The following is an 11,417-nucleotide window of genomic DNA, read 5'->3' as shown; positions in this document are numbered from 1 at the left end:
AAACCACTGAAAATGAAGCACTGAGTCTTCACTTCAGAAGGATGCAAACTCATATCCCAAAGGATAGTATGGCAAGAAAGCTAATGACATTAGTACATAGTTAAAGTTGCTCTTTCCTCATAATTGAGATGTATTCTTTCCTTAGATCTAAGAATGTTCAGGTGGTGTTGGTCTAAAATAGGTCGTGGCATTAATATCTGAAGTAATTATTACTGTCAGAAAAGTTTAATTCACTTCTTGACGATAAAAGAGCATTTAACTTATGCTGATTGCTTTTTTTTTTCCCCTCTGCTCCCCCCTCCTCCACTTCTGCCAATAGCAAAACTCACAAGTTTTGGTCATGTAGGGATCTCATGGCACCAAAGCATATAAGAAAAATTAAACGGAGTCTTTAAAGATTGTTTGAAGCCAAGTAATAGAAGGGAGGCATTGAGAACAGAGAGCAGATGTCTTCCCTCAAAGAGTCAGTAGATAAGCTCTGAGCCAGCCTGGTCCAAGCGTAATCGAGGGAGCTTTGAACTTTTCTGTATTCCCAGTTTAGCTTAACATATTGGCTTTTTCTTCAACCTGTTGGTTGTCATATTGTTAGCCAGTGTTGAAGCTGTAAGGGAACAGTAGTAGTTATTTAATAGCATTATTGATTCACATGATGATAATGAAAGATGTTCTAAGTACATTAGTTGACAAATCTGGAGTTACAAAATGTTTCGAAATAAATGAGTAGATTATAACTACATTTCTGTGGATTCTCATTTGCAGTGAGAAACGTGCTGAATATAAAGGCTCTTTAGTCAACTCAGTTTGGTTTTAAAATTCAGAACTAGCAAACATATATGAAAAGAAAATTTTTGTACTTGTTTGGTTATGGCACTCAGTGTTCTGTTTACAAACTTAAACATCATGAGCAAAGCACTAACAATGCTTTAGCAATAACAAAGCTATTTCTAGCTGTTTGTTGAAGATGGCAACAAATTAATATGCTCTGGTATTTAACATGGTTTGAGGTATCATTAGAAATTTACTTCCGAGTACAATCTTTTTTCTAATTTAAGTAAAATTCATTTACTTCCTTTTTGCCATTATAGATTTGGGTTCAGAAGACCAGTACTGTATAGGAATGGCTGTCTGTAGCCAGTTTGCACAGGAACATCTGCCTCTGGAAAAATCAAGTTATTGCTTACAGCTGGAACATTAAATCTTCAGACAACTGAGGGCAGGAATGGGGGAAGGAAAAAGCAGGAAGAGGTGCTGTGCTACCACATGCTCTTGGCCTCATCAAATAAATTGTGGTCATGAGACAGGAAGCCTTTTCTTCCTGCTTTCATTCTGCATCCCATAAATCTACACTTGGATTATTTCCTTTAAAATAAAAAATTATACTTCAAACAGTATTTTTTCTCAGTATTTTTCAGAGTAAGCAAAAGGCAGATTTCTTTTTTCAATACCAACATACAAACCACCACTATAAAATCTGGGTCATGTTTTGAGGTGGTGTGCATAATTCTAGTTGCTTTCAACTTTGAAGACAGAAAGGGGTCCAGCATGAATGCTGATAAGTGTAGCAAGCTTCATATTTGCATCCTTTTTATCTTCTACAAAAAGGACTTTGTTTCAATAAGCTCATTTTATTTGCTAAAAGGAAAGCATTGTTTGGAAATCTATAGCATATTTTTCATGGCTGCTTAAAAAGTCTCCAGCAGTGTTTTCAATCAACTGTAGGCCTGTGGGGAAAGCCTATTCCACATAACCTAGCACATTATTTCATCACGGCTATTATGTCTAAGCTTTGACACTGGATATTTGTTTTGCTGTTTGCCATGTGTTGTGGTACATAATTTGAGTTTAGGAGATGTGACTTCAGATTGCTGTGCAATAACTGAGGGAGAGGCTATGACCTGTTCAAATGCACATGATAGTTCGGAAATACTTTAATCTCTTAGTGAGATCTCGCTGTGTTCAGATACAACCTAAAATACTGGATTCAAGTGATGTGTAAAATTGTGGGTTCTGCTTAGTTGAGGGAGGAAGGAAGGTGCCAAAAGCCTTCCACCGGAGTTGATGTGTATGGTGCAGAGCCTCCTGCATCTTGTCATGCTGGCAGAAAAAAAAGAAGCACAGACCTGCAGAGGTTTCCACTATGGGGAGACTGATGCAAACCTGTAGTTGTTGCTAAAGACAGGAAAGAGTTGCTATCAGGAGAGAGGAAGCAAGGTGAAAGGAGTACAAACCTTAAATTGCCTGACATTTCCCTGGGCCACGAGTTGGTGCTCATTTTCAGGTGTGATGCAGTAAGCTAGTCTCTAAACCAGATGGGAAGAAGAGGAAAAAGTCAGCCATATGAAGTGGGATTATGTCTGTAATCCCCAATCTGTAATGAGGATGTAGCATGAACTTTATTTAAAAAGGTACCTTAAATCTTTAATATCACTGCATCGTGTGCCTTTAACTTAGTCACTGAGAGAACAAGCTTATTATAAGCTCCTTGATATTAGCCTTTAATATAAGAAGCAACAGTAGAAACTTTATGCAAATACTAAGTCCAAATATTTAGCAAGTGCATATGGAAAAGAACATCAGGAACAAGTTGGTATCACAGGCCTTACATCCCCTAAATTCACACTTTTCTGTTAGCGCTGTAATGAGGTTGACCAGTTCCAGTGGGAGAGGAAGAAGGTACTCACTATTTCCCACCACATCTACTTTGTCTACCCTATGCTGTGCCGTTTGGGATCACGTGTAGATTTTGGTTTATCATGAACTTTCAGTCAACTTAAGGAGTTCCTATTAGGCCAAGAGCATACCTTTCCCCATACTTTAAGAGCCACAATTTAGGGTATCATATCTTATGATACTTATTTGGATGTAATATACTAACTTTTCACTATATGTCTTATGGGGAGACTGAAGAGTTGCTGCCTGCCAGAGCTGTAAAGACAACCCAAAACTTGCTAACACTACACAATGAATGAGCAAATGTGTTTTTGGCCAAAGGTTTCTGCTACCTGATACGAGTAAACTTGTGCAAGCTGGCCAAAGCCTGTTGGGCCACTACAAATTATTTTTTGACACTTAGGTGCTACTAGAAAATGGGTTTGTAAACCCCCAGGAACAGAACAAAAGAAAGGGCTTACAGAATTGCTGGAAATAAGAGCTAGAAATTGTGCATAACACTGAGATGTGAGAGGTGATGAAAACAGAGCAGGTGAAAACGTTTCTCTTTACCCACTTTGGAGTGCCTTTCTGAGGTGAACATTAAATGAGATGACTGTAATGTTTCAGAAATAAGGCATTTATGCCTTTGGGCCTGCCAGGTCAATGCAAGGGGGAATGTGCCCTATATAGGTAAAGGGTGAGATCCTATTTTCTACTGAATTCTCAGGGATTTGCCTAAGAGCGTCAATATCTTGCTATACCATTGTGTAACTCTAGCTGTAGAAAAGGAGAGCAATAGAAATATTTATAAAACAGAGTCTAGATTAGGTTTATAAAATTGGGACATGTGATGGGACAACAATTGATGAGATATAGTGGTGAGCAGTCTTACTTCTGAGCACCACTCGAGGTTCTAACGCTATAGATAATTTACTATGACAGTTGTGGTAAAATTAATATGATCAGTGAACTTTAATCCTGTGCCATTTTGAACTGATAAAGAAACGTACAGGGGGGTGAACTCCTAAGGAAATACAGATGTGGGTTTTTTTCCAAAAGAAACAGGTTCTTTTAAATAGAATTAATATATTACAGATAAACGTATAAATGAAGTTAAAAGAACACTAAGGTTGCAATGTTAAACTTCTTGCTGTTAGGCAATTTATTAGAATAAGATGGTAACAAATTGTTTCTCCCTCAGTCTCTACTTTATTCGGTGCACACAGCAGGCATATTATGCATGAAGTGGGTTTATATAGTGCAGGATGCTGCTGTCTAGTACCCTGGTTCTTTTACTAAAGTATTTAAAAAGCAACACACTAGATGTTACAGATGATACAGGCACATAAGCTGTGCCGATATCAGAATTGTTTCTTGATTTCCAGATCTCTTTCAGCACCTTGGTCTACTTTGAATATTAAGTTTCTTCAAGCATTCTGATATTAGTGATGAACAACAGAAAGACCTGCAATAATTCTAGCCTTGGCAGAGTGCTGAAATAATTCTAGTAAATAGAGGTTAAGGATATGTATTTGACAGAGAAAATCACATACTAAGTGGCTGTTGTTAAAGACAGAATACTGGGCTAAATGGAGCTATTGCTGTGACCCAGTATAGTATTTCTTCTGTCCTTTCTGGATGCTCATTAAATGAACAAAGGCCATCCTGAACACAGGGCTAGTTTGGGGGCACATCCAACCCTGCCAGCACATGCATATGTGTTTAGAGACTATGCTAAGATAGGAGAGGTCTGAGTTAACTTTGTACATATAACAGTTTACAACACTCCAGTATAGAGTGATAAAGCATACCTTGGACTGAACTCTGTTTAGGTAGAGCTGTGTGAAGACTGTACCTCAGAGCTGAATATGAAGATACCATAATTTGTATATTTTTTGTGAATAAGGAAAAAACAATCTCATCTATCAGATTAATTACATGCATCAAAAATAATTTTTCAGAATTATTACAGTGCTTTCTGAAAAGCTAATTTCTATGTAGGAACTCAAACAGCATGCAGTAATCCTACCTCAAAACTCCAGTCCGTCTGACAGTTGGGTCCAAAAGGTCACTCATAAGTAATAAGTTTCAGGAGTAAGAGAAACAAACTGCCAACTTATATCAAACCATTTCATTTCCTAGCAACATTTAATGACATTTTATTAGCATTCCACTTACTTCTTTAAAGGTCCCACGCACATTCATAAATTTATAGATAATATAGGCAGGCACCAGTATCATTGAAGATAATGCTATTCCCCAGCCAATGCGATTTGCCCAGAGAGGGAAGGTGTAGTCATCGTAGGTCAGAGGTTTGAAATTTATTATGCTGACTATCACGACAAACTAGGGAAGAAAAAATAAAATGAACTATGGTTTTGGGATGAAGGAATGATTTAATGTGTTTTATTAGGCAGCTACTCTATGTTATATTTCAACCTAGCGTTACCATTTACCTTCATCCTATTTACTTTGTGTCTTACTGCTTAAACTGTTGAAGTTCTTGATGCATGTACTAGTATTAACAGTTCATTTTAGCTACTCTGGATACAATTATTTGATATTTTGGTGGGAAGATCAGGTGGTTTTCTGCTACTGCCTCATTTGAACTAATGTTAAAGATATAAAAAAAGGAATCTGTAGTCAAGAAACGTCTCTGCAGGATCTATTGTTTTTCCCTTCTTTGTTTCCCAAAGGCATTAAGCTTCATTTAGAAGTTTTATACCCATTTTTCAATGAGAGGCATGATGTAAACTCTAGTGTGCTGTGTTTACTGAGGGAAGGTCAAGCAGCCTTAAGGCCTGGAAAACAAAGTTGGTGGGTTGGTTTTTTTTTTTCTTTTTTTTCTTTTTTCTCCTGCTGGTGGTGTCCTGTCCAGTACTAGATGCAATAAGGAAAGAGTTAATGATGTGGGTTTAAAGCAAGCTGATAGTGCGAAGTCTGGTTATAAAAATGCTGATTCCATTTTTGAGATTTTTCTTGGGATGATGTATGTAGCTGCAGACAGTATGGAGAAAAAGCTTCAAGGAGATGTTTCCTAATGCCAGAGACCTGACCAACCCCAAGTTACATTTATCTTATACAAAGTTTGTCGTTAGGAACTGCTGTAATACGTTATCAGTACCAAACGGGGCCACCTTGCACTAAACGTGCATGGGATTGTTAGAGCAAGAATTATACCAAAGTCTGACAATTGTATAGCCTTTCCCAAATTATCATAAACTACATAAATCAAATAAACTATATCTGACTTTTTTTTTTCTTATTTGTATTTACTCCGCTTATGGTCTCAGTCTCTTCTGCTGAGGCAGTCTGTATGTTTCATACAGGTGGTATAAAAATGCTGTTTCTTAGATCAGTGACCAAATTTCTAGACTTTGTAGTTTTAAATTATGTAGGCTAATGGTGGACTACCTTTTTTCATGCTAGTGACCATCTTTATAGTTTTCCATTATAAATTACTAAGTTAAACTATTTTGGTCAACTTAATGTAATTTGTTATATTTTCTTAATGTACTGAATAGAAATGAAAATAATAATGAAAAGATAGGCTGTAAAATCGGTAAATTATATTTACTTTTCCCCTATAAATTAAGATTGTAATGTCCTTGTTGCCTTTTAGAAAACTGAGAAAATGTACAGCTGTAGCAAAACTGCCTCATGTCCCTTGCCTAGTCATCATGGGTTTAAAAATATATTGGTATCCAGTAATTAAGCAGATATGTTCCAAGTTTGGCACTTCTAGCTGGAAAAAAAATCTGTGCATTGTGATGGCTGAAAGACCTACAGATTCATTCTAACCCTTAAGTTTATGAGCTTCAGTAGGGAGATATTGGGGCCATTTCACCAAGAAATCTTAAGCCACCTGAAGGTTAGACTGACAATCACTTTGCCTTTCTCTAGCTAGGTTGCTAGAACTCTGCTCTTGGTAAAATTTAAATTTTCAACAATCTCCTAATGTGTAAAAGCTAATGATCCTTGGTGCAGCATTTTTCCCATTCTGCTTTAGTCAGCCTGTTTGAAGTGCTGCAGGATACAGTTCCATACAAGCCTCTCTATAGAACAGGGTTTAAAAGGATAATTAATACATGCTTGGTAGGGGCTTACTGATGAATTGGGGCCAGAAGCTTTTATAAAAAACCCAACCAAGTGGACCTGAAGGCTGTCATAAAAGCCTACTTAGTGTATCTTTGGAATACCAGTGCTGATTCAAGAATGTGCAACTTTAATGGAATTAACAGTCTCCTAAAATCATAGCAAGGTCAAATTTCCATATTATTCATCCTGACTTTTTGATTTACAAATATGCATGGGAAAAGATCCCAATATAAGACTGCAGTTTAGCTCTGCTTCTAACCTTTACACAAAGCAACCAAATTCACACTCTGGGATTATTTTTTTTTTCCCCACAATTGTAATGAAGCACTTGTTTTTTCACATCAAGCAGCTTACAAGGTATATTTAATACATCTCTTGAGTGTTTCACATAGCTAATTACTGGGTGTAGTTGCATATTAGCTGTTCTAAGGTATCATTCCACAATTCGGGGATCTTGGTGTCCTCCAATGAAGCATAAATTCTTGCTAACACTATCCCTGGTTAGTTTATTGCCACTACAGAATGATTTAAGTTTAGTACGCATAAATGCTTGGGGGACAGGGAGAACACTGCCTAACTGTTCAGTGGTCCCTAAGAAAAGCTGCTTTCTTTAAATCCTGCTAAAGTGAAGGAACGGAATATGACCACAGCCACAATTAGCTTCTCTTTCACAACTGAAATGTATTAATAAAATATAACCAATGCCATTGAGGAGAAAAAAGAATTAAATTAGTGTCTTCTATTCATCCTAACGATGTCAGGCATAGCAATGAGTGTCTTGCTCTTTGTACCTATTGTATATTCTAGGAAGCAACATACTAGCATTCTTTCCATGATGTAATAATTATCAACACTTACCAGTAAAAAAGCAGGGCTAACAAATTTCCAGCACAGTCTCCAGTAGAGGCCTGGCTTGAAGCCCATCATTTGTTGGATATCTTCACTGAATCTGTCCACACCTAGAAGGGATGTGAATGTCAGACTGGCTTAAATCTAAACCGATACAATGCTGGCATATCCAAAAACATCTGCTTTTACATCTGCTTTTACAGAAAGCAGACAATAATGGCTTCCAAATCAGAAGGCATATAACAACACTGATGGCCTTTCAATGACTAGATGTGTCTGACATCACTGTATCCAAGACTTAAATGCCTGTGAGCACTTAAGGTCTGTTACAAATAGCATTACCATTGAAACGTGGCATTTCACAAACATCTCAAATTTAAGTTGTGAATGGGACATATGTTTTTGTAATAGTCGTGGACTATTGTAACCTAATTACTCAATACTATTAAAAGTACACCGAAAGAGAACTCAGACCCTTACTCTCACACACTGCTTGCTGACAATTACTTAGATTCATATGATTCTTAATTTATCAAAGGATTCTTATTTGTTCCAATTAGTGGCATACTTTACCTTCTTTCAGCATTTCACTAAATACCACAGAATGTTTGTTATATGTATGAAAAATGTAATTTCATCTTTTATCAGCTTTCTAAGGAACTGGGTAGATGCTTCTTCTGTTCAGTGAAGTATGTAAAAAACTACATTAGCTAGAAACAGGTGGCCTTTTTAGAGTATCCTGTGTGTTTTTGAAAACTATAATACCAACTAGAATTTTCTGAAATTGTTACCTCTATGCATCTAAATATCTAGTAATGTAGCTCTTGTAGATGCCTTAGAAGATACATGATTTGTTCATGTATCAGTAGTAGCCAGAAATAGTAGAGAGTAGTCAGAAATTTTCCCTGCTGCAGTAATTAAGATAGCAGAGGAAAACATGAAAATCATTAAATAAAGACACAGATCGAAGATAAGTCCTGCTAATTGTACCAGGAATATAGAATATCCCTTTAGAAACATGGATGGCTTGGTTACTTGATTATTATCAAAACCTTGATAGTAACATACAGTATTTCAGTATAAGACTTTGTATATTAGCATGCAAGAAGTAATGCACAAGACTTCTATTGTCAGGAAAACTATATAACAGTATTCCATTCAAAATCACTCAAACATTAGCTACTTACAGTGGAATTTACTGCAGTGCAGAGAAATGGACACACCAGAAAAAAATGTGTTTAGCAAGTGACATAATGGCCAGAGGGGAGAAGAGCTGCAAATACCCAATTCTCAGTCTGTAATATTCCTTGAATCCATCTAGTCTCTGATTTTGTGTGTGTGTATTTAGTATGTCAGTTGAAGTACTAATAGCTATAAAAACAGTGTAAATAGTTGCAGTAGAAATCTCTTCCCACAGCCAATGCAGAAAGGAAGATCCCCTGACCTTGTTGACTCCACTTCAGAAACACTATCTAGACAGTCACTTCAAACTTGGAATAGGTCATGCTGCACAGACCAAGGGGAAAGCAAAAAAAATCTGCTGTCCTGGATGCCGCAGGACATGGCAAATTCTGTAACAGCGAATAAGGAAGAAACGGCATTTCGGTTAGTGCCTTTTAATTCCTTATGGGTTTTATACATTTAAGTGTTAAGAATTCTGTATCTGAACGCTTCAGGAAGGACTGCAAAACTGTAATACGCTTTCTGTGAGTGGTACTAGCCTGATCTAGCTAAACATTTTGAGTAGTCTACAAGGTATTAAGCTGTCTGTATGTAGGAAATTTTTTTTTAAACTCTAGTACTATTAACTCATGTTAACTTACAGGCTTTGGACTTTCTGGAAGTGCTCTAGTCTTCAGGGGGACATTTTCCATCTTCAGTGTTTATTGAAACACTTTTTTGCATTAAGTGATTTACTGTAATTTACTATGCAAAGCAAATATGTGTTTTATAGTGATTCTAAAATGTCCATTTGAATGGTAGCTTCTTGCCAGTTTTTCTTATTGATTCTGTTCTGGTTGAATTTACCAGTATGAAGTATCTTGCAAAAGTTTAATCTAAGCCCATGCTATTTTCCACACTGTATTGTAAAATGGGATGATTATCATTGATATAAAAATACTGAAAAATGTCCTTCTTATTTTTCTTTTAAAAAGAAAACAACCTCTGACTTTAAGCATTAGAGACACTGGCTCACAGAGAAGTAGTTCTCTCTAGGGCAACCTGTCACATCAGACTATTAGTCTGCGATTCATTATACTTGATGTGTTCAGGAAGTTTAATTCTAATCCTGAACCCTATTAGGTAAAGAGCAGAAATGCAGCTTTTTGTTATGCATATTTGTTGATTAGAGAGGATGTATAATTTACCATAATAATTGTTTCTCTTCATGTGGATCAGTTCAGTAGGATTTATTTAATGAAACAATTACCTTGAGTTAGTCCTTTACATGCAGCCAGGGTGTAACATATGTACAAGGTCTGGACATTCGAGTGTGAACATCTTTGATTTCCACCCCCCCAATATTATGTACACGTGAATCAAAGTAGCCAAAAGGACCTGCAAATGCTCTTTAAATTTAATCTAATTCTATTTGCAGTGCATTCCGTGAACTTTAAACTGACTGAATTTCAACTGCTGTGAATGCTGAGTGAAATTTATCGTTGTGCAGAAGGTCAAAGAAAAGAACTAGATATCTCAAAAAAATTTTATTCATAGGTTTCCAGACAGACGTACCCCAGAGCTCAAATAGTGCTTTGTGTTCAATTTCTACTGAAAATGGGGGATAAGTAGTCCATGCTCCCAGACTGCTTTTTTCAACAGCATGGTTTTTCAATACCATATGTCTTCAAATAACTGTTCTAAGAATCACCCTGTAGACTAGAACATAACTGTAGCTACAGATGATGGTACCTGTAGGGCTTGGTTTTTCTCCACTTCTTGAAAGCATTTACCCATTTTTTTTGTGATTCTGTAGGATAAACTGAAACTGAGAGTGACTCATTAGTTATAGGAAGGAACTGGTGTACCACAAACAAACTCCAGATTACTTGCTGGAGACCTGGTGGTGAATATGGAAATAATCTCCTTGCTTTTCCAGTGAAAAACAAGTAAGAGACTTACAAATTGTGATCAGATACTTTGAACCCAGAGAGAATTTCAGTGTAATTTCTGAACTAGTAAACACTGCAGCTACCTGAGAACATCTCCACTGTGATAGTCTATTAAACATCCTAGAAAATTTGACCCATTCTCTATGTATATAATATTATGTTTTCAAGGGAATTAAATCAATATGCAAAAAAGTACAAATTAGGAAGAAAGTGAAAAGTAGATTTGGCTATAAATGCAAGTTACCCTCCTCACATTTGGACAACCTTCTTTCCTCTCAGTGGTGCAGAGATCAGAGTTCAGGTAGAATGAAATTCTATGTTACCGGTACCTCCTGCACCCACTGCCTTCTAGATCTTTGTTAGTCATTTTGCTGTGTAGGATCAAGCAATGGCTTCAGAACCACTCACTTGCACACAAGCCCTTGAGCAGGTCCTGGCCCCAAGGTGAAACTGCTCAGTGGCTGTAGCTGAAATAATTTGTGGGCGTGTTTCCGAAAAGTAGTGTCACAGCACTGATAATCATTTGGATCCCTACAAGAAATCTTTGTATGTTTTGTTTTCCCCTCCTGTCTTGATTAACTATGTGATGTATAGTATTCTTTAATATGCTTGTTTTTTTTTTTTATTTGAAAAGTAAAAATTAATAATAATGCCTTTAATGCCATACATATGATTTAAATGAATCCAAGAAATCAAATGAACTAC

General features: G+C 36.6%; 1 protein-coding gene across 1 annotated transcript in view; it reads right to left on the bottom strand.

The window, feature by feature from the left end:
* Positions 1 to 294: 294 nt before the first annotated feature.
* The window catches only part of LOC104287754 (sodium-dependent noradrenaline transporter-like), a 52,883-nt gene continuing 41,760 nt past the window's right edge, over positions 295 to 11,417 (bottom strand). Inside the window, exons 11-14 of the mRNA XM_009886490.1 lie at positions 7,609 to 7,709; positions 4,831 to 4,998; positions 2,229 to 2,300; positions 295 to 601 (exon numbers count right to left, since the gene is read on the bottom strand). Of these exons, the coding sequence (XP_009884792.1) occupies positions 578 to 601; positions 2,229 to 2,300; positions 4,831 to 4,998; positions 7,609 to 7,709 (365 nt within the window). The 3' untranslated portion in view covers positions 295 to 577. The remainder of the gene's footprint in view (positions 602 to 2,228; positions 2,301 to 4,830; positions 4,999 to 7,608; positions 7,710 to 11,417) is intronic.

The sequence above is a fragment of the Charadrius vociferus genome, unplaced genomic scaffold, assembly GCF_000708025.1.
Source record: "Charadrius vociferus isolate BGI_N301 unplaced genomic scaffold, ASM70802v2 scaffold400, whole genome shotgun sequence".
Classification (NCBI taxonomy): Eukaryota; Metazoa; Chordata; class Aves; order Charadriiformes; family Charadriidae; genus Charadrius; species Charadrius vociferus.
Note: the sequence above shows the minus strand (reverse complement) of the source record. Positions and strands in the feature narration are given on the sequence as shown.